The sequence below is a fragment of the Leucopleurus acutus genome (assembly GCF_964270905.1).
Source record: "Leucopleurus acutus genome assembly, chromosome: 3".
NCBI lineage: Eukaryota > Metazoa > Chordata > Mammalia > Artiodactyla > Delphinidae > Leucopleurus > Leucopleurus acutus.
The window spans coordinates 4047377-4070175 of record NC_139145.1 but is presented as its reverse complement, the minus strand read 5'-3'; the positions used below and the strand labels follow the sequence as shown (position 1 = coordinate 4070175).

The window sequence follows — 22799 nt, the reverse complement described above, 5'->3', positions numbered from 1 at the left end:
CATCCCTCACCGCCTGCCTGCCAGCCCACCCTCCCTCCCATCAGGATGTGACACCGGCCTCTACACCTCACGGCAGGGCCAACGAGAGGGCAGAGCTGGTTCGAGGCACCCGCCCCGGCAGCCTCGCAACCTGACCTGGCCTGGTGAGAGGGTGAGCGCGAGGCTCAGGCCGCCGGCAGGCTGGGGCCACCCCCGCTCACCAGGACCAGTGGCCAGGGAGTCACGGGGACAGAAAGTTGGGCGGGTGACCAGGCGTGACCGTCCCCGAGGCTGCGGCCTGCACATGCCCCAGGAAGGCAGGCGGGCGGCGGGCACGCAGGAGTTAACCACCGGCTTCCGTGCGAGGCTCCATTAGGCAGTACAAGCGAGCCTCGTGTAAAAAGATTTTTAATTCGTCGTTACAAGTGCTGGTAATGAAGAGGCTGCAAGCTGGAAATGTCAGATGATCCATAAGGCGTCTGGGAGGGAGGATCTATCACGGCAGAGCGCACCGCACCATCACTCCACCTGAATAATGAGGCCTTTCCCGCCCGTGCTCCTGGAGGAATCACCCGCAGGCGCCAGCCTCTTCCTAACACCCGTCCTTGCTGGGCGGGGCTGGCGCTGGCCCCAGTGCCCCCCGTTTCCTGACCAAGCCCCGTCCGTCCCCTCCCACACGGCTCCAGCTGGCTGCCCACTCAGCCCTGCCCGGGGGCCCCGCACCTGTGGGCTCCGCGGTCGGTGTCTTTGTGCCTTCGCTGGGACTCCCCGCTGGGTTCAGTGCCCGCAGCCCCATTTCTTTGCCTCCTGCCCACTAGAGGCCTGGAGGAGCGTCACTAGCCAGGCCTGCCCCAGGCAGCTGGGAAATAAACCAGGCAGGAAAAGCAGCCAGGATGCTGTCCATACCCCTGGGCCAAGGACCCAGCTCCCAGATGCCACAAGACACATCCCATCACCCACATGTCCCCCACACGGCCACCTGCAAACTCACAGGTGGTGATGACCTGAGAGCACATGCTGGTGCTCAGATGGCATGATTAGCGCTTTCTGTTGTGGCCCAGCTGATGCTCCCCACACAGGGGACTGTTAGCAGCCCCATTTTACGGAGGGGAAGGCTGAGGCACAGAGAGGTCAAGGAATCTGTCCAGTGTCACACAACTGGCTGGTGGCCGAGTTGGGAAGGGAAGCCAGTGTTTGCTCACTGTCTGCCTACTGCCCACTGAGCCAAAGGCTCTCCCAGATGGGGGAGGGGTGTGTGTGTTACCAGCAAGAGCAGGAGGCGTGAGCCTTGCAAGACCACACCTGCCCAAGGATGGCCGTGCTCCTTAGAGGGGCCAGTGATGGTACTCCTACAACTTAGGAGCAAAAAAGCCACCAGCCCAGTTCAAAAATAGGCAAAGGACTTGAATAGACGTTTCCCTAAAGAAAACATATAGAGGGGGCTTCCCTGGTGGCGCAGTGGTTAAGAATCCGCCTGCCAATGCAGGGAACACGGCTTCGAGCGCTGTCCGGGAAGATCTCACATGCCGCAGAGCAGCTAAGCCTGTACGCCACAACTACTGAGCCTGCGCTCTAGAGCCCGTGAGCCACAACTACTGAGCTTGCATGCCACAACTACTGAAGCCCGTGCACCTAGAGCCCGTGCTCCGCAAGGAGAAGCCCATGCACCACAATGAAGAGCAGCCCCTGTTTGCTGCAGCTAGAGAAAGCCTGTGCACAGCAACGAAGACCCAACGTAGCCAAAAATAAATTTAAAAAGAAAGAAAACATACAGATGGGCAACAGGTACACGAACAGATGTCAACATCACTTAATCATCAGGGAAATGCAAATCAAAACCACCTGTTAGAATGTCTATCATCAAGAAGACAAGAGGTATTGTTGAGGACAGAAAGAAAAGGGAACCCACATGCACTGTTGGTGGGAATGTAAATTGGTGTAGCTGCTGTGGAGAACAGTATGGTGGTTCCTCAAAAAATTAAAAATAGAACTACCATACCATCTGGCAATTTCACTCCTGAGTTTTTGTCTGAAGGAAAAAAAAATCACTATCTTGAAAAGACACCTACACCCCCATGTTCACTGCAGCATCGTTTACAATAGCCAAGACCTGGAAGCAACCTAAGTGTCCCTTGACAGAAAACGGATAAAGAAGATGTGATGCAGAAATACAATGGAATATTACTCAGCTATGAAAGAGAAGGCAATCCTGCCATTTGCAGCAATGTGAATGGATGTTGAGAACATTCTGCTCCGTGAAAAAAGCCAGACACAGAAGGACCCATGCTGCGTGGTTCCACTTCCACAAGGCATAGGAAACAAACTCACAAAAGCAGACAGCAGAGTGATGGTCGCAAGGGTGGGGGAGGGGAAATAGGGAGCTGCCGTTTAACGTGTGAGAAGTTTCAGTTAGGCATGATGAAGACATTCTAGAGCCCTGCTCGATGACCACTGTAACTGGATTGGGTACTTAAAATTCTGTTTGGCGGCATATCGCAGGTTAGCCAAGAAAGAACTGGGCAGAGTGCGGGTGGCTTCCTCTGTGTGAAAAGCTGGAAATAGAGACGGGGAGGGGCGCCCTGCTTTTCTCCGGGTACTCCCATGGCTATTCAAAGAGTAACTGCTGGCCAAACTGAAATCGCGACTTCTGCTTCCCTGGCAGCTACCCTGCATCCCTGGGGCCTAGGGACTCTCCAGGGCCCCTACCAGCTTCCACCGCTGCTCGGGGATGGCGCTGATGTCCACGGGGTGGCGCTCCATCACGTTCAGGAACCGCACTTCCGGGACGGCGATGGCGCAGATCACGTGGATCCACCTGGGGGGACGGAGCGGGTGGGGTCAGGGGTCACAGGTGCGCTCCGTCCCCTTGGGGTCATCTCACGATTGTGCGCACCGGCTGGCCAGGCGGAGGGGACCTCGTCTGCTCCTGCCGGTCCGGCCCCCGCCCCGAATCGCCCCTCAGGACACCCCAGGAGGAGAGTCCCTTCTAACGCACCTCCTGTCAGTCGTCATCTGCAGGGCGCCTCCCCGGAGGTTGCACAGGCAGCACTCCTACAGGGACCAGACAACAGCCAGGTGAGGGGTGTGCAGGGCGGCGCCGCCCGCCTGCTGCTCCGGGACCTGCTCCGTCCCCCGCCCACGGTCCTTACATTTCAAACTAGCGGCCACAGGAAGCGATGGGCCGAGAGAGTGCGTCGGGCTCCACCCGAGACCCAGGGAGGTGAGGCCGCCAGCCCAAGGTCACCCTGCGGGATCGGGCGAGCCCGGGGCCCAGGACCGGCTCCCCCACGGGCCGCGCCGGCTTTCAGAGCACCACCCCAGCTGCAGGGGCGAGTTACCGCAGTCCAGGCGTGGGCCGCGCACCGGGAACACGTCCAGCCCTCGTTGACCAGCTCTGGGCGGATGCCGTAGCAACCTGGAAGACAGGGGCCAGCGCATCTGTCACCGCGGCTGCCCGCGGGCTGCACGGAGCCCCCTCCCCCCGCCCCCCACCCCCCCGGGCGGGGTGAAGGGCGGCTGCGGCATTGAGGGTAATTGTGCTCACCAACCGCTCTACCTCAATCCGGGCCACTGCACACAGAGCCGGAGAAAGTCTGGAAACTGACGCGGGGAAGGAGAGCTGGACCCCAAGCGGGAGCCCTGCCGGGTCTGGAGGCTCAGCCTGGCCCTCGCCCCCCCCCCCCACCAGTCTGGGAGGCTCGCCCAGGCTCTTCTGAGCTGAGAGAGAGGAAGGTGGCCGAGCGGTAGTGTGAGATGCAAGGTGGGCCTCGGGGAGCCCTGAGTTCAGAGCAGCAGAGCTGGGCCCAGAGTCCACTGTTTCCAAAAGCGCAGCCAGAGGCTCTGGGTTACCAAGGTGTTGGCTTTGGGATGTGGTCCGGGTTTACAGTCGCAGAGGGAGCATGGGGGAGGGGGCATGGAGGAGGGGCGGAGGACCATGCCTCAGAGCAAGGGCAGAAGGCACAGCCTGCCCCAGGACCCTGCCTCCCCCGGGGTCACTGCCCAGCAGTCCTGCGGGGACCCTGAGCCAGCCGGGGCTCGCTACCCACCAAACGGGCTCTGTGGGCTAGAGGGGCCATTAGCCAGTGCTGAGAGGTCCCTGGGGAAAGGACAGGGAGAAAGCAAGGCAGCGGGAAGGGGGCACCCTGAGGGACGGCAAGGTACCCGAGAGCCCACACCTGGCCCCCTGCTCCATCCCCTGGGGCCCTCAGCCAAGGTCAGGCCTGGGGGTGGGCCCCTCTGTCTGGTGCCAGGGCTCAAGGAAGATGCCTGTGCTGAGGACTCTGCCTCCCAAGGGCAATGAGGGAGGTTCCTCTCCCCCTGCGTGGCTGGACCTCAGGCCCCTCGAGAGCGGCAGGGTGGTGAGCTTGGCTGCTGCCCACCCCTCCCCCCCAAGCCCGACCCCGGGGGGCCCGTCTGCCCAGAAGCACGTCTCACAGCCGGGCCCGGCCGGGCAGAGCAGACGGGTTCCCAGCCAAGAGACAGTGAGCTCCGGGCAGACCTCTGCAGGGTGGGCGCTGGACAGAGATGTACACACGCAAAATTAAGCGGCTCCAGGAAGCTTTCTCCCTGTCCTGGGAGCTTAATCTCACATTCGCTGCCCCCTCCCACCCAAGAAGGGGACAGACATCCATCTTCCTGTCTCAGGCTATGGTTGGGCCTTCAGGGGTTGGGGGAGGGTAGTCACCGATGGCAGAGATAAATCCACCCCCTGAACCACTCTAGAACCTCAGCTCTACCATCAGTTCCAACTCTGGCCCCAAAGTGTGGAGTTTAAAAGCATCACAGCCCCTGACAGGTACCTGATCTCCTGCGGCCTCCCAGGCCCTGGGCGGGGAGGGCAGGCCTCGGTGGAACCTCCCAGAAGGAGGCTGACCAGGCAGTCCTGCCTTGGCCAGGGGGAAGGGCAGGACACCTGCCCCCAAAGGTCAAGACCCCCACCCCATGACGCCAGGTCCCGCTATAGGCCAGCAGCCAGAGGAAGGGGCGAGGGTGGCCGTCTCGGGAGGGTGAAGCGGGGCTGTGTGGTGGACCCCTCGGCTCTCCCCCCTCCCCAGCACTCACTGGCATGGACCTGCAGGCAGCACTTAGCACAGGAGATCAGCAGGCTGGTCCCGTCGTCGCCAATGTAGGAATTGGCGGGGAGCGGCTCTGTGTTCTCCCCGCTGGAGGTGAAGCACATCTCGGGGATCAGCGGCCGCGTCTTCTGACCGCTTTTGGAAGGCGGTGTGGCCGAGGGGCCCTCCCCGAGGGAGGCCTGGGGAGTCTCCTTCTCGGTCTGTAGGGACTGCAGGAGGAGGGCCGCCATCAGTGGAGAGCCCAGCGTGGGGCGGGCAGGGACCCCTGACATCCTTGAGTCTATCCTCCGCCCCTCCGTCCCCAAGCAGCACACCCCAGGCTACTCTTTGCGGCACTAGCACCCCTACCAGGACACCTGCAACTGCCCCACCATGGGTGTCCCTGACGTACCCTCCCAGCCCCCAACCCTGCTTCAGAAGCCCCCGAGAGATCCTCCCCAAAGGCAGTCCGACTCTGTCCCATCCACCCAGAAGCCCTCCCACTTAGGGTTACTTGCAGACAGCACAGACACTGCCCTGCTGCCCTCATCCCTCTCGCCCTCATCCCACTGCCCCTGGCTCGCTCTGCTCCGGCCACGAGGGCCCCCTCACGGTTCCTCCCAAACGCCAGGCATGGTCCTGCCCAGGGGCCTTTGTATGTGCCGTTCCCACTGCCTGGGGCGCTCAGATCTCTGCTCACATAACCAGCGGCCCCCAGGCCTTCCTTGCTCTGTCTGTCCTCGTGGTCCTGACCATCACCTGACGCCGTGTTATCTGTGTATCTATGTGGGGCGTTCTCCCCACCTGTGACTCACACGCGCCCCATGACGGCTGTACCCCAGTCCCCCCAAATCCAATCAGATGAAGAGACTGTGATGAAAACATCCTGCCCATGGCACCGGGATCCAGCAACCCTGGGCCTGTCACAGGGTGGTGGGGCTCCCAGACGAGCCTCCCCAGCACCCAGTGACGGAAGGACTCTGACTGGCTCAGGGCATAAGGAAAGAGGCCACCAGAGACCACTGGCCTGATGCACTGTGTGTGTGTGGTGGTGGGGCCCTGGGGCGCCCCATGTGGCAACTTGGATTAGGGGACCGGCTGGTTTCCAAACAGGCAGAATGTCCAGCCACAGCCCTTCCCATGATATGGGACAAGCGAAGCCTGGTCCCCGACTCTGAGGGCTCCGGACTGCGGAAGCGGCAGCCCCGCAAGGCCCGCTGATACCGTGGACGTGATTAAGCTGAGTCACAATGCTTCACTTAGCAACTGGGATTAAGGAGATTCGCCTCTTAAGCCAGTGTTCCCAGTGATGACTTCCAGCGGCGCTGAGGAGGGGCGTGCCTAGAGAAGACGTCTGTCTGGACGTTTTGTCTTACTTGTTTGCACGACCAGATGTTGGCTCACTTAGGGACCACAGGTTCTGGCAGCTCTGAGTGGCAGAGCCCTCGAGATGGGTGTGCTGCCCTCAGCACGGGGCACAGAGCTCGGCTAGCTCAGCTAATACGTGGAAGATGCCAGGCACTAGGCTGGAAGCCGGCGACCCCAAAACAAGTGAGACCCGGCCCTGTCCTCCAAGGGCTGATAAACAGAGGGCAGGAGCAAGAGCAGAGGCGGGTGGGGGAAGCTGGGGGGCATGCCAGAGTCAGCTTGGGATAGCAGGTCCAGGAAGGCTTCCTGGAAGAGGTGGCAGCTGGGTGGAATCAAAGAGTGAACAGAAATCCATCTGGCGAGGGAGAGGCCTGGGTGGGTGTGTGGGAGATGCTGGGGGACAGCACGGAGCATGCTATGTGTGCGTGCGGGGGCAGATATCACAGGAGAGGATGGCTGTGGGGCATGTGCAGAGGCCGGGGGCCGTGGTGAGCCTGGCGGGCTTTCCAGCTGGGCCGTGCGTGGCTGTGGTGAGGTGCTAACAGGAAGGGCAGGAGGCAGGCAGTGGTCAGGGCTGGGGGAGGGGGACACGGCAGGAAACCGGTTAAGGAGGAAACCGGGAGGACGTGGTGGTGGATGGTACAGGGCAGAGTGCGGGGAAAGGCCACGATCACAACTTGGAAACTCAGGACAGAGCTGGTGGCCGCGTGGCGCCAGGCCATGCGTGGGTCTTCGCCCAGCCCCAGCCCCCCGCCGCCAGACCCCGTTCACCACGCAGGCGCCTACCTGGACCCACCCCCGGGCCCCCTGCCTGCGCTGCCCGCTGGGCTGGGCTGAGGGCCTCTCAGAGGACAGCCATCTGAGATGCTTCCTTACACTCTCATCCTCTTTGAGGCACATTGATAAATTACCTTCCAATGAAACGCAGACCCTGGGTTCTCTCCCCGCAGCCCTCACAGGGGCCTTCGTCGGGCTCTCCACCGAGCCCGCTGTGGCTCCAACAGCAAATGGGTTCTTGGTCCCCATCACCCTCCCTTCAGGGGGAAGGGACTCCCTTCAGGCAGAGCGAGCCCTGGCGCCACCGGGAGCAGGCGGATGCTGCCCAGCCCGGCATGGCCTGGGGGTCCCTCGGCACCGGCTCACCTGGCTGTACGGGTAGAAGAGGGTGCAGATGGCACAGTAGGGCTCCGTCAGGGCGGCCGCCGCGTTGAACTTCCTCTCAGCCTGGAAGCTGGCCGCCTTGTTCTTCCACTGCAGGGACAGCAAAGACCTCAAGGCCTCGGGGTCACCCACGTCCTCGTCCCCAGAGAAAGGGAAGGCTTCTGGAGTAAAGTGGGAGGGGGGAGGAGCTTCAGCACCCAGGACCCCACCCCACCCAGTGCGCACTCGAGGGGATGGGTCCCCGCTTCTCGGCCCCTGAGCCCCTCCGCAGGGAGGTGCCCTGGCCCCCCTCAGCTCAGGGCTGATCCCATCTGGGGACAGGAGATGGGATGGTCAGGCCTTGGCAGGTCAGGCACAGACTCCCCTGGGAGTCGGGCGGGGGCACTGCTGCCCCAATGTCCTGTAAGATGGAGGCCACTGACAGATGTCCCTCCCATCACCTGTCACCGGGCTGGCCTCCGCCGGCCTCGACTCCCAGCTCACTGTCCGCAATCCTCCACATCCCATTCCTGCACTTCCTGAGGACACAGGGGTGCCATCTGCCCTGGCATCAGCGTCAGCAGTCCCCAGGAACCTGCCCAAGGAGGAGGGTCCTCATCCCTGGGGCCCCAACCTTCCCAGCAGCTGGGCCAGCATGGCTGGTACCACAGCCGTCCCAGCTGTAAGGCCAGAGGCTGCCTCAATGCACGGGGACCCTGGGGCCGCATCTGATCTCCAGAGAGGCCCCTCCTGCTCCCAGAGCTCCAGCCCGAGACCCGCTTCTAGAACCCTCCGCGTCCTCGCCCTCAAATTAGGTTCAGAATCAAAGAAGCCACCCAGGCACTTTTCACACTCCGCGTGCGTCTTAAACGGAAGGCTGAAGCGGAAGATGATAAATGGGCTTAGCAGGATTTCTGCACGTAAGACAATCACTCCGACTTTCAGCCGAGTGTTAAATAGAAGCTTCTCTGTCTCTGCCCCTCCAGCTCCAGTGCCACCGCCTCTTGTTCCAACTTCTCCCAGGCGCACGCTGGGTTCAGGCAGGCAGGGTCACTTCTGTTGGGACTGGCCGCTCCCCAGTCCGGCGCTGACTTTCCCTGAGGGCAGCTTGGCCTCAGGTCGGAGATCAGAGCCCGGAGCATCGTGAGTCACAGGTGTCTGCGGGGTGACGGCCAAGGGCGAGGTTTCCTCTGTTCTCGAAGCAGCTTCTCCCACTTCGGGGTCACGCGGCCCTGTCTCCGGTGCAGGGAGCGCAGGGCCAGGACGTCTCTGCTGGAAATGGACTTGGAAATGGGCCAGTTCCAGGCCCCATGCTGCTCCATGATCCTCTAACTCTGAATCCATTTCTCAAGTCTCTCCCTGGGGGATGTGGCCGGCACCTCTACCATCGTTCGTTGCTGCCCTCTGGAAACGCTCTGCGCCAGGCATCCAAACAGATCCCGAGGCTGTGAGAGGATGAGGTGTGGTCCTCGCTCACCTGGAGGGCCAGGAAGGGACACAAACGCACAAGGGCCACGGCAAGTGTGCTGGGGGTCGTGGGCAGGAGCCTCTGCTGACGGCATCTTCTCAGTTCTCACAGGATAAGGAGGGGGCAGAGGTTACCACGGAGACTGTGAAAGCATCGCACCAGGAGCTCTGGGTGACAACTGGCCTCGGCGTTCCCGGCATTCCCAGCACCCACCGTGTGCCTGGCACCAGGCCACACACTTCACAGGCCTCAGCCCCGTGCACCTCCCTGGCAGGACCCCTTGAGGGGGGCCAGAAGACCCCATTTTACAGACGGGAAAACCGAGTCACAGAAAGGCAAACGGCACCACGGTCCCCGGCTCCGGCAGTGGGCTGGGGTGTTAGCCCAGGTGGCTGCACCTGCCCCTCAGAGGCCCCACTCGACATCTGAGGCCCTGGGCCCAGTAGGGCAAGCACCCCCGGGGAAATGGAGCAAACAAGGGCAGGGCAGGCCTGGGGGCGGCCGGGCCTGACCTCGGGAGCTGTGGGCTGGGCAGGGGGCACCTCGGCCCCACAGCATTTGGGGAGGGTCTGAGGCTGTGCCGGGGGGGTCTGCAGGCCCGACCTCGGCTGGGGGTGGCGGGAGTGGGCAAGCCGGGCGGGTGGCAGAGGAAGGCAGGGCAGGGGCGCAGCAGAGCCAGGGGCACCCTTGCTCACCCTCGTCACTTGAGGCCTCCTGCTTGACCACAGACAGCGGGGACCGGGTGGGTGGCCTGCCCAGAGGGTGGCGCCGGCTCTTCTTGATCTCCATCTTCAACTTGGAAAAGGTCGACGGAGCCTAAAATGGCACAGGAGGCCTCTGTGGGAGCAGCTCTGGGGCCGGAAGTAGAGGCAGTGGAGCCCAGCTCAGAGGGACCCCAGTGTCCTCAGTCAGGGGCAAAAGACCCCAGGCAGCGGGCAGCCAACACCCACAGTGGTTTCTTTTCTTTTCTTTTCTTTTAAATATTCGTTTGTTTATTTGGCTGTGCTGGGTCCTCGATGTGGCACATGGGATCTAGTTCCCTGACCAGGAATCAAACCCGGGCCCCCTGCCTTGGGAACGCAGTTTTAACCACTGGACCGCCAGGGAAGTTCCCCCAAAGGTGGCTTCTAAACCACGTACGTGCCGTTGGCCTCCGGGACAGGATCCACAGGGGCCGTTCGGACGAGCGGGGCTGTGGCCAGCACGTGGGGCAGGGGGACCCCCGGCCCCAGGGACCCAGTGCCCCCTACCTGCACCTCGCCGGCTCCGCTCTCCTCCTCGGGCCCTGTCAGCTCCATGGGGGCCACCTGCTCCTTCCAGGTGGGGCCCTTCTGGGCAAAGTGCTCAGAGGCCTGCTGGCAGGACACGCGGCCCTTGTCGCCTGCCGCCGGGCCGGGCCGCGGCACCACGAACAGCATGGGGATGATGGGGCGCAGCTTCACCTCTGGCTCCTCGCTGGGTGCTTCGGGGGGCACCACGTTGAGAGGCGGTGGCGGGGGGTTCTCCTCGGCGGCCTCAGGGCCAGTGGCTGGTGCCGGGATCTCTAGCAGGGGCACCTCTTCGGTGGGGAACTGGGTGGGCGGGGGCGGCGGCAGCTGGGGCATGAGCGGGTGGTGGAGGTGCAGAGGGCCATAGCTCTTCTTCTTCCGGTCGCTCTTGGCCTTGGCTGGCCGCAGCTTGCCCCTCCCGTCCTCTGTGGGGACAGAAGAGAGATGAGTCAGAGGCGGGGGCCGGGGCACCCCAGGGGCCAGTGGCCAGGCACCCCCTTCGAGCCCCCCAGCCCGAGTGGGAGCCGGCTGCACTAGTTGAGGGCCCCTTCTGGCCCAGACAGGCCTTCCCCCAAGGAACCCGGGCTTCGGGCAGTTGTCACTGCTGCCAGGTCCCCCTGCCAGGCGGCCGAGCCCTGGAGCAGCAGCACCCTGGCCTCAAGAGTCCTGCCACACGCTCAGAGCACCTTCTGGAATGAGCACGGGGCGCCGAGGCGAGCTTTCCGAAAGCAGCTGGGAAGAGACCGGCTCTGAACATCCTTTCTGAGGGGAGGGGGGAGGAGGTGGGATGCATTTTCTTTTCATGTGTCTGAGTTTCCTTTATTTCTACAGTAAACGCACACGGTTTGTGGAATTTTTAAAAAGCAAAACCTTAGACAACAAACCATAAACAAGTGGTTCTACTTGTGTGAAACAGAAGTGCCAGAGGGGCCTGCAGGGCCCGGAAGACGCGAGGGCCGGCGCTGCGGGGCTTCCTGACAGGTGACGGGGTGGGGAGGGAGGTGGACAGGGAGTGTCTTCAGCAGTATCTTAATTCAGGACCACAGCGGGCGTGCAGCTCGTCAAATAAACGGAGATGGGCGGTGTGGTTGGAGGGGTCATGGCCCCCAAAGACGCCCACACTGTAGCCCCGGGACCTGTGCATGCGGAACCTGACATGGCAGCAGGGATTCTGCAGATGAGGTTGAGCTGAGGATCCCAAGGCGGACCCCACGTACTAACAGGGATCCTTAAAAGCAGGGGATCCGGGCTTCCCTGGTGGCGCAGTGGTTGGGAGTCCGCCTGCCAATGCAGGGGACGCGGGTTCGTGCCCTGGTCCGGGAGGATCCCACATGCCGTGGAGCGGCTGGGCCCATGAGCCATGGCCACTGGGCCTGCGTGTCCGGAGCCCGTGCTCCGCAACGGAAGAGGTCACAACAGTGAGAGGCCCACGTATTGCAAAAAAAAAAAAAAAAAAAAAAGCAGGGGATCCAGCTGGGGCCAAGGGAGCCATGACTATGGAAGAAGCCAGAGAGATGCTGCACTGCTGGCTGTGAGGATGGAGGACGGGGCCGAGAGCCAGGGATGCGGCACCTCTAGAAGCTGGAAAAGGCAGGGAATGACTCTCCCCTGGAGCCTCCAGAGGAGCCAGCCCTGCCCATGCCTGGATTTTAGTCCAGCGGGACCCATGTCGGACTCCTGGCCCCTAGAAATGTCGGAGAATAAGACTGTTGCTTTCAGCCACTGGGTCTCTGTGGTCACATCACACAGCCACTGGGGATGCATGCGGGCGGGGGGCTCCACGAGGCCTGCTGTGCTCAGGGCGAGGTGTGCACAGCCTCAGGGATGCCCGCCCACAAGGACCAGCGGCTCAGAGCACAGCCTTCGGGCCTTCCCTGCCCACCTGGAGAATGGGCACATGAGCTCAGGCCCTCACTGCCTGTCCCGGGTCCCCACAGGCTCAGGACGTCACATGAGGTGTGACAGCAGCTGATACCCGGGGACGTACTGGTCATCCTACTGATGGTACCCGTGAACTGTTGGTTCCAATGCCACAGTCACAGTCTGGGTCTCTGAGGGCCGGGAAAGTAAGGACAACTCGCAGAAAAGCAGTGGTCCCTCTCCCGGCTAAACCTGTTACCACGTGACACGTGACCGGGTCTGCTGGTCCCCGCGGCATCCACACTTACCTCCTGCTATAAAAACCTGTCCGTGTCTCACCCCCGTCCCTCAGCCAAAGATAACGACACAGGTGGGATGATGCTCCCAAGGGCATGGCCATCACTTAGTCCTTGACCGGCCCTGACCCAGGAAGGGGTCAAGCAAGGGCCCTCCCTCCCTTCCTCCAGGCAGATCCCCGGCCCTGAGCGCTAGGAGGGAGCCGACCCCCACCCGCGGCCCCCACTAGGCAAGCTACAGAGGCTTGAGCCAGCCTGGCCTTCGTGGAGGGGCCCCTCTGGTCGCTGCAGCCCGCAGGGTCCGGAGCAGGCAGCCGAGCTTTTCAAGAGAGGCTCAGAGGAGGGAGCGCTTGCCAGCGCCCCCCATGCCCTCTGGCCCTGAGCCTTCCAAGGGCAAGGGTGCAGTCAGGATCCCTCCTGTGCCTTTGCTCACCTGGAGGAGCCCAGCACGCTCCCCAGGACCCCCCAACTGACAGCACCCCAGGGATAGTTATCCGGCCGAGGAAAGGAAATGGGCATTCCGCAGACAAAGCTGCTTCTCCTCTACAGATGCTGGACTTGGATGGTCCTGGCCACTAAAGGTCACCTCCCTGTCCCAGGAGACGTGGGAGAGGGGGGATGGGGGGCGCTGAAAGGTGGGGGGCGGGGAGAGGTGTGGGGTAAACACTGCTCATAAGGTTTGGTGACAGCAGCCCAGCCCCAGGAGGTGACCAAGGCCCAAGAGATCAGGCTCTTTCCTGCCGCTTCTACTGATTTATAGAAATGGCGCTGAGGCAGCCCAGAGCCCCATTCTGACACGGCAGCAGGGACTTCCGGAGAAACGGCTTTGTTCTCTAAGGAAATCCACTATGCCCTCCTCCCTGACAGCGCGGCCACCCAAATGGAAGTCCAACGACGGCCTCCCGGGCCTCAGGACAGCAGAGCCTGCGAGCTGCCCGGCTCCAGATGCTGCTGGGGAAGGACACGTCCCCGGCTCCTTCCTCACGGCCACTAGGCCCTGGGAAGCTGACGGGGGCGCACTCAGAGGCCCCTGTTAGGGGACAAGCCCAAGGGCACTAGGGACGCTGGGGGGCCCGGGCCCCGTCTGTCCTCACGCCGTGGGGACCACCGCAGGCCTAGGGCAGGCAGGCCGCACTTGGAAAGCCCCTTGGTTGGCCCGCCTGAAGGAGCCTCGAAATGGAGCTGGAGCGGTGGCTCGGACCCGAGCCGGGCCCCTCCCCAGCACACAGGGCCTCTCACCACCCCCGGTGTGCAAGGGGCGCAGAATGGCAGGGAGCCCCTCTGCCCAGCAGGGTTGCTGGGGCCCGTCTGGCACTTGTTTTCCGCGGGGAGACACAGCCAAGAACCCCCCGCTGCCGACGGATGCTACGGCCGCGCCAGCTCCCGCGGCCCCCATGCCTCCTCTCCCACCGAAGCTCTCCCAGGGGGGAGCAGGGGTGCAGGGCTGCTGCCTGGCTTAGGGACCCTGCCCTGCCTGGCCCAGCCAGCCCGCATCCCTCCCGAGCGGAGCCCAGGCCAGGCCAGGGGACTGTGGCGTGAGTGTCAATGCCCCGCCCAGCCTGCTGCTCCCCGCTGGGTGCAGCCGCCCCGGTCTTGTCCTAAAGCCGTCAAAAAAGGTGCGTGAGGGAGGGGGAAGTGACCCAGGGCGGCTGCACACCCATCCCCGGCCCTGCTCTGCCCTGCGGGGGACCACGTACTCTGGGACCAGCCCTCCTGGGGCCCTGCCACTGCCCCTGCCACCCCCAGCTCCAGAGCTGCCAGAAGGGACAGTGGCCGTGCTTGGCCAGAGCTGGCCAGGGCCAGGCAGGAGGAGGGAGCCCTTGCGGTCCCAGCAAGCCAGGTGGACACGGGCTGCCTTCCCGCCAGGACCAGGGCTTGCTGTGCCGGAGGCTGCTGATCCCATCCTGGGCCAGGCCACAGGGCAGCTGCTCTTGCAGACCCCCGGCAGCGGGAGCTGGTGGGACCTGGCAGCCAGGAGGGGAAGCAGCCCCCCTCCCCAGGCCAAGGGACCCGCAGCCAGCCGGGCCCCCTCCTGCCCCTGTAGGGTCCGGACACCTCCATCCTGCCCGCCTCCGCCTACTCCAGTCAGGGAGCTTCCTACGTGAGCAGCGGCGTCAAGCACACGCCCTCCCGACGCAAACCTAAAACAAAATGTCCTGTCCTCGCGCCCGAACGCCCCTCACACTCACAGCTCTGAGGGGCAGGAAGCTGGCGTTAAAGGGAATCTAGAAACCACTTTAACGTCTTCCACTCGTTCCCCAGACGTGTTTGCTGTCACCCCCGACTGTGAGCACTTATTTATTTGATGCATTCAGAGCGATCTTCCTCCAAGGGCTTGAGGGACAGCCCCCGACCGGGGCGTGTGGCTCCCCAGCTGTGGCAGCCTCCCTCTGTCCCCTGAAGGGACCCCTTCCCCTCTAGAGGGGCTGATGTTCCAGGAGATGTCCCAACACCCCAACTCCTCCTTCTTGGGAACCAGGTTCTGGAGTGGAACAGGGACGGGGTGTCTGGAAAAGGGAAGCAGCCGGCCGTGAGCAGAGGTGCCTCCTTGGGAACGTCCCCGCTCTGCCTGGGGTCCACAGTCACGTGACACTGAGCCCACCACAGAGCACGGAGCCTGCAGGCCTTTTGGAGAAGCCCTGGGGGTCCTGGGCTGAGGCCCTGGAAGGGGGACAGAGTGGCTGCAGATGCCAGGAAGGAGGGCACACATCCTGCAGGGTTTGGTCTACAGCAGCATGTTTTACTCTCAGTGGACACAGAGACCACCCCCCACCCCGCCCCGTTTAGGTAACAATCTGCTTAGAAAAGGGAAAACCGGAGAGGAACCGGGCCTTCGCCGTGCGTGAGCCTGCGGCCACCTCTTGGGATCCCGAGACGCCAAGGCACAGTGTCCCTGTGACGGGGCCGGGCCCAAGCAGGGGGTGACGGGGCATGGGGGTGCGGCTGTCTCTATGAACAGTCGATGGGTTTGGGCGAAGGTTCATTTTAACGCAACTCAATTAACGAAAAGAGAGCCATTATTCCTTTGCTAAGCAGTTGGGTAAACAGTGCGGCTACTCTCGCTGGCTGCCCTGCATCCGGCCTCAGGCCGGCAGCCCCTTGCGCCTGCTCGAGAGGGAGGAGAGATGCCCCTGGTCGCAAGGCATCCTTCCCACCCTTCCCAGGAGGGGTTCCGCTAAAACCCTTGTCTCTCGGGACTGTCTGAACTGGTCGGGCCCAGGAGCCCCCGCCCTGGCTGGCCCCCGACGGGCTGACTCCGCTCCTGGGAAAAGCCGCTTCGGGCTGAAGCCAAGACCCTGGGGACAGGCGTCCTCCCACAGGCCCTGAGCGGGGTGTGCGTCCTCTCCTTTTACCCTCCAGCAACCCCACTGGCCTGCCGAGGTGGCGTCCAGGGCCCGGTCCCCAGGTTTCAACCTGGACTCTTTATTTCCACCTGCTTTTTCTCCCACTTACCCCGCCCCCGTGAGAGCACCGATGCCCCCTGGCAACTTTACAAGGTGCCACCTGGGGCGGCCCGGGTGCAGGGCCCAGCCTGCTCCTGCCCCGCCCCACGCAGCCCACCCTGGGGCAGGGCAGTCACCACCCCAGTCCTTGCCAGTCACACCAGGGACACCTGCCGAGTCTCCCAACCTCTTGGGCCAGAACCCCAACCTAGCCATGTCAACAACCACTGTCCTAACCTCCCTACAGCTCACCTCCATGGCCTCTGGAGTCAGATGCAAACGCCTCACCTGTTGATGGGACTCGGGGCCCTGGATCCCGGAGCCCACAGCAGAGGGTCCATCATTCATTCACCCACCGCAGCCCATGCTCTGACTCGCCCCACGGAACTGGGGCCCGGAGCACTCACGACACAGGCACAGAGCCGGAAGGACCACGTGCCCCTCCCAGCTGCAGACCACCCGCTCCGAGGGAGCCCCTCTTGGTTTTGGCACGTTTACCTGTGCCAAACCTGTGTCTGGGGGACACAGGCTAACCTGTGTCCCCCAGATTCCTATGTGGAAGTCCTAACCCCGGGGCCTCAGAATGCAGCCACATTTGGAAACAGTCATTGCTAATGTCATGAGTTAATAAGATGAGGTCATTAGGGTGGGCCCTCATCCAATGTGACCGGTGTCCTTCTGAAAGGCAAAATGCAGACAGACTGGCACACAGGGAGAGGCCGTGTGAGCGTGAAGGTGGCCGTCTACGAGCCAAGGAGAGAAGCCTGGCACAGACCCTCCCTCGCGGTCTCAGAAGGAACCAGCCTTGCCCACACCCTGACCTCGGACTTCCGGCCTCCAGACCGAGAGACAATGAACCTCGGTTCCTGAAGCCCTGTGTCGGGTACTTTGTCGCACGGCAGCCCCAGCAGATTCGGATGCTTCCCTAAACAGTCCAGTGTCTGCCTGGCGTGTTTTCTGAACTTTAAGTAAACGGGACATGGGGCGTGGGTGCCCGTGTGACATTTGGGGCTGCATGTGAGGGTCGCCCCGGGGAAGAGCGGTGGCCTTCACTGCAGCCCCGGACAGCGTCCTTGCTCCTGCCTGCAAGCCGGCCGGTCGCGTAGCCCTGGCCTCTCCTGACCCCTGTTCCTCGGGCCTTGCTCCCTCCAGCTGTATTGAAGTCAACATCCCCCAAGGCCGCTGGCCAGCACCTTTGCAGGGAGCCCCCCCTAACACATGCAGCCCCGTTTATGTTACAGCTCCTCCTCGTCTTTCAAAAACGTCTCTTAATTTTCTCCATAAAGGTCTTTTATCTTCTGTTAGATCTGCTCCAGCCTGCATCACCCTCTGGATGCTCTCATTATAGGTAGGATTTTCTTCAAAACCATGTGTTCTGTGAACACCCACATGTGACAAGTGTGGGGCGGCTCTGTGTGTCCAGCCCGTTTCTGGCAACTCCGCTAGCTCCCTGCGTCACCAGGCCTCAGCCTCTGGGTCCATTTCCACGGGGTGATTGTGCCTGCGCACAGACTGTGCCGACGCACACCCCCTCCCCGCCCCCCGCCGCCTGTGTCTTGCCTCCCCAGACTGTCCAGACCCTCCCGTGTGGACCGGGCTGTTTCGTGATGCCCACCAGGCAAGTGTCATGCCAGGCTGTCTGGGACAGGCCAGCACGCAATTTACCCAGGAAACGTTCCAGTCTTCCCTGCCTCCAGCTCCTGGGGGCCCCGCAGGGACACTCCCCCTTCCAGCCGGTGGGAACATCAGAGGCATGCGCCTGCCCCTCTCGGTGCCTGGTGGAATGCCACATCATCTGGGACACCAGCCACGAGCACCCCGGGGAGGGCCTGACCCCGAGCCAGGCAGAGCTGTGCCGGCTCACCTGCTCCAAGACACAGTCCCGAAGAGGAACCCTCCAGCGACCTATGGCCTGTGATGGGGGCCCGAGGCACTGCTGCCTGGCAATCTGCCACCAGCCCCCCAGCCCCGCCCGGCCCCTCCTTTACACCTGGGGGGCAGCTGCTAGGTGCCAACGTGTGAGCAGCTGAAGCTGCAAATTAGGAAAGTGAAACCAGCCGTGGAAAAGAAAAAGGAGCACCATAAAACATGGGAGTGGGGAACGTTCAAACGCTCACGGAGTCATGTTCCACGACTAACGGGCCCCAGGCAGTGTAAAGGGTACGGTTCTGAGACACACCCACCGTGGTGCCCAGATACAGTTTTTTTGTTCAACGCCAGCCTGCAGGTGGGGCATCCCCACTGCAGGCACGTCCAGCATCTGGCTGCAAACAGCAGACCATCCCCTTTCCCAACCGAGCAGAGAACACCTCTGTTACGGACTGTTTCTGTGTCCCCCCAGGTTCATGCTGAACCCCGCCCCGCAGTGGGCTGGTTGGGAGGTGACTGGGTCATGAGGGTGGGGCCCTGGCTAAGGATCAGTGACCTTAGAGGCCAGAGGGCTCACTGGCTCTCTCTTCCCCCTGAGGACATAGTGACAGAGGGTCACATACAAACCGGGAGGTGGGCCCTCGCCAGCACCAGGGCACACCAGCACCCTGATCTCCCAGCCTCCAGCACCGAGGAATAAAGCCCGTTGTTTCAAGCTGCCCACCTGTGGATTCTGTTTCAGCAGCTGGATGGACTTCAGTTTCTGGGAGAAGAGGGACTTCTCACAGCACTCCCAGAATGCACATTTTTAGAAAACGCCCTCCCTGCCCACAAGACACATGGATGGGATTCTGAAGGCGCGGGGCCTGGCCAGCACAGGCACCGAGCAGGACTGACCTTCGGAGCCCTCGGCCTCCCGGCCCTGCGGCAGTGGCTGGGATTCCTCCTCCTCCTCCTCGGGGTCAGCCTCTGGTGTGGCCTCCTCCTTCATGCCGCCACCAGCCTCCTCCAGGAGGGCCGTTCCAGCTGCCCCCTCGCCAGGAGACTTGGGGTCGTCCGGCTTGGGCTTCTTGGGCTGGCTCCGCTTCCGGTGAGACCTGGAGAGGGAGGCTCATCAGACGGGAGGCGAAACAACGGAAGGGAGAAGCCCTGGGCTGTGCGCCCTGTCCAGCAGACAGAGCCCCCCAGGAGGCCCGGGGAAGCGGGGGCCCTGGGTGGGGTTGGCTCCTGGGGGCAGGGGTGGTGGAGGGAGAGAGGCCTGGGGGAGGGGAGGGGATGGCAAGGTGGGTGTCAAGCGCGTGCCGATGGCAGCTGGAGATGGGATGGCGGGACGGACGGGCTCCAGGAGCCTCTGTGTGGTGGGGCGGGAGACACGGGGAGCGTGGGCTCAGATGGAAACAGAAGCTCGTGGAAAATGCCTGCGCGACAGACAAAAGGTGCACTTACGACAGCCCCGGCCTCCTGGTCTGCTCTTTCTTCCTCTCTAGACTTGGTTTCCTCTCCTCCTCAGTCTTTTTCCAGTGTCTGTTTTCTTTCAGACTAATTTGTCTAGAACGTAAATGTCAGGGGGTTTTTCTCTAGGACTTGTGTTAACTCCCTAGACGCTTCGCCGCAGGGCCTCGCGGGGCCCCGGGCTCTCCCTGCATCCTCTCCACCTGCAGGAGCTCCGAGCCCAGAGCCCGCGGTGGCCCTTTCTCTAAGCTGCGCCCCGGCCCCCCTCACCTCCTGCCCACGCCGGCCTCAGGGGCTGCGACAGTCCCCGGACGGGATGGAGGGCGGTCCTCAGGCCCCAAGTGAGAATCCCAGCTGACGCTGAGCTGTGGCTTCTCAGTGAAAATGAGGGGGAATTGGGATTAAAAAGGAAGAAAGGAAAGCGACAAGGGGAGGGGGGCTGCAGGTTAGTGGCCAGGGCACCCCTGCCGGGTCCTGGTGGGACGTCCTTGCCGGTTCCTGGAAACTTTCCAGGGAGAGGGCAGTGCAGCTTTGAGACCTCAGGAGGTGTGTGACTGGCTCGGGAGCTGATGCAGGGGCCAGGGCGGTGGAGAGGCTCAACCTTGGGCAGGGGACACCAGGACAGCCACAGGCTCCGGGTCTCACAGCCGAGGGGTTGTTTTGGAGAGCTGTTGGCGCTGGCCGTGGCTTCCCTCCCCCAGGGAGCTCTCCATGTGGCCCCAGTGGGGTCAGACACCAAGACCTTATAGGAGACCCTACAGGGTCCCTGGCAGCCGCACCTCCAAGGACCAAGTGCTCACCAAGGGGAAGCAGGGCTGTCTGACTGGGGACGGGTGGGCAGGGAGGCCCGAAGGGCTCCAGATGCCAGGACCCGCATCTCCTCCCAGGGGCATCTGCAGCAGGACGCTGGGGGCTCACGGCTTCCTTGCTGCCTCCCTGCCCAACGCTGCTGGCCCCTGGGGTGCCTCCTTCTAACTGTCCCCTGACGCTAACCGCTAACCACTGCCGGTCCCTTGCTGATCCGCTGCCTAACTTGAGGGCCCCTGGCTCTGTGCCCTGAGCCCAGGCAATGCCTGGCACACGACAAGCCCTACTTGATGTCTGCAGCATGAACCACCCTGATGACCAAAGGTGGAAAGCAGGGAGCATTCCAGGGAGGGCGCGTCATGGGCAGAGGCATGGCATCACACACAGCATGGCGTGCAAGGGCGCACTGCGAGGGGGAGGGGTGCAGGAGGACAGGCGGGCGGGGACAGGGCAGGGGAGTCGGCAACAGATGGGGGCGGGAAGGGGCACGAAAGACTCAGGCCTCCCCTGGTACACTCTCCACACCGAGCGAGTTTGGGAAATGCCAGGTGCAGCCCCGACGCGGACACAGGCGGGAAGCTCTGGGCTTTTCCCCAGCTGTCATCGGGAGGCTTCTCTCGGCGTCTGGGAATGCTGCAGGGCCGGGTGCCCACAAGCGAACCCCCATGCTGGCCCCAGCACCCAGCAGAGGGGCACCCTCCTACCGTCAACTCACCTGGCCTCGGTTTCCGGCAGCTGCCCCACTCCTCACCCCCTCTCCGGCCCTCCCCCACCCCCACCAACCCGGAACTGGCCCGGAGGCCACTTCTGCCCCTGCCCGCCTTAGGGTCCCCAGAGAGCCCAAGCCTTCCTCGGCCCCCGACACACCAGTGGGCTCAGAGCTCTGCCCCCAGCACCAAACCCCCAGCAGCCACTGGGCCGCACCAACGCAGGGACCCCCCCCACCCCCTCAACGGGTGGAACTAGGTGCAGAGACGTAGACGAAGGGACAGGCCCTACTGCAGAGGGGAAAGCGAGGTGAACGTCGGCATGCAAAGGAGGATCTGTTCTGTGAGAACATAAGCTGGGAAATAACACCGGGGTAATCTGGGGTTGACTTGCTGACCGCTGTGGGGAGCTGTGCGCACACCCTAATCGCAGTCTGGCCGTAACAGCATCCTCTGGGCCCACTCCCCAGATGCGACGCCTTCCCCTCTTTTAGCCATTTCTTCTTGTATTGACTTGCATGTGTCTCCTCACGCTGCTGCTGTTTTTTGGTTCTGGCTTCTCTGCTGAGTTGCCAGCACAGACACTTAGGCTGTGGCCATCCTGCCCACCTCAACCCCTCCTGGCTTCTCTCCCATTTTGGTTGTGGTGAGATTCTATATTACATTTTTCTGATTCTGTAAATATAGTTCATCCGTGAGCAACAGAGCTGCTCGCACTGCATTCTTTGCTCGCTCCTTCTGGAGTCAGTAACTGGCCCCCTCTCTTAGACGCTTAGCTTTCCTGGTTTTCTCCAAGATCTTGGTGTGGCCTCCTAGGCAGGGGTCACATGCTCCTCAATGACACCCTGAGGCCCTCCTCTTATCTTGAGACTGCCTTGGACACTCCTGAGTTGGATCTGGTTTCCTTGATCCCATGTCTTCCTTGGTTGATGCCCTTGTTTAGCTGGAACACATCCTCCAGCAGCTTTCTCAGAAAGGAGGGGGAACCTGGGACTTTGCTTGTCTAAAAAGATCTTTATTCCCTTCCCATACGAAGTTGGTAATTTGGCTGGGTATTTCTGGGCTGAAATGATTGCTCCCCTGACCTTTAAGACCCTTGTCCTTTGTCTATTAGCTTGTAGCATCATGATCGCCAAGTCCAGTGCTGTTTGGGCCCCATTGACCTGTTTGTTTGTTCCAGAGGCTTTGCAATCTTCTGTTTAACCTGAGTTGTGAAAAGTCTGCATTCTAGATTTCCTCAAGCTGGCTCCCAACCCACCTCGGACATTTCTTTGCTCTTTTAAAGTTTTTTTTTTTAGTTTCGTTGGGTCTTCATTGCTGTGCATGGGCTCCCTCTAGCTGCAGCGAGTGGGGGCCACTCCTCACCATGGTGCGCGGGCCTCTCACTGCAGCGGCCCCTCCTCGTTGTGGAGCACAGGCTCCAGGCGTGTGGATCTCAGCAGTTGTGGCTTGCAGGCTCCAGGGCACAGGCTCAGTAGTTGTGGTGCACAACAAGGCACAGCCTCAACAGTTGTGGCTCAGCTGTTCCGTGACATGTGGGATCCTCCCGGACCAGGGAACGAACCCGTGCCCCCTGCAATGGCAGGCAGACTCCCAACCACTGCACCACCAGGGAAGTCCTTTGCTCCCTTTTAAATGTCCAAGAGCCATCTCTTTCCTAAAAGCCTTTTTGTTTATACAGCAGGTTCTTCCATAAATGCCAAGTCACCTGCCCTCTCGCAGAAGTTAGTTTTCTTCTGCTCACTGCATGGCCTCTCCTGTGGGGTCCTGCTTTTTTTTGTTTGAGACTCTTTCACACTGAGTTTCCTCAGGGGTTTAGGGACCCCTGGCTGTGACGTACAAGGGACTAAGATGTTCGCTGGTAGCTGTGTGTGAGCAGGGCTCCTAGAAGGGGAGCGGGCAGGTGGGAGCCCTGTCACTTCACGGGGGACCCCCAATATCACATGTGTGGCTTTGTTCCGTTGGGCCACTCTGAACCGGCCCTGCAGTTGGGGATATGTGAGGCTGGCACGTATGATCTCCCCAGCAGTAGGGCCAGCGCCTTCTGCTGGGGGATGGGGTGGAGGAGGAGGCCCTGAGCTCAGCGAT

At 62.1% G+C, this 22799-nt stretch overlaps 1 protein-coding gene across 3 annotated transcripts in view; it reads right to left on the bottom strand.

Annotated features, from left to right (window-relative positions):
* Positions 1-22799, bottom strand: part of KDM4B (lysine demethylase 4B) — a 134664-nt gene that overhangs the window by 5378 nt on the left and 106487 nt on the right. The window contains exons 11-19 of one of the 3 annotated variants that reach the window (XM_082836020.1): positions 19192-19293; positions 18643-18842; positions 10260-10702; positions 9705-9825; positions 7545-7723; positions 5041-5263; positions 3318-3394; positions 2975-3030; positions 2686-2794 (exon numbers count right to left, since the gene is read on the bottom strand). In XM_082836020.1, the coding sequence (XP_082692146.1) occupies positions 2686-2794; positions 2975-3030; positions 3318-3394; positions 5041-5263; positions 7545-7723; positions 9705-9825; positions 10260-10702; positions 18643-18842; positions 19192-19293 (1510 nt within the window). Of the gene's footprint in view, positions 1-2685; positions 2795-2974; positions 3031-3317; positions 3395-5040; positions 5264-7544; positions 7724-8510; positions 8987-9704; positions 9826-10259; positions 10703-18642; positions 18843-19191; positions 19294-22799 lie in introns of those variants that run through there. The other 2 variants (XM_082836021.1, XM_082836022.1) reach the window with 2 other exon arrangements.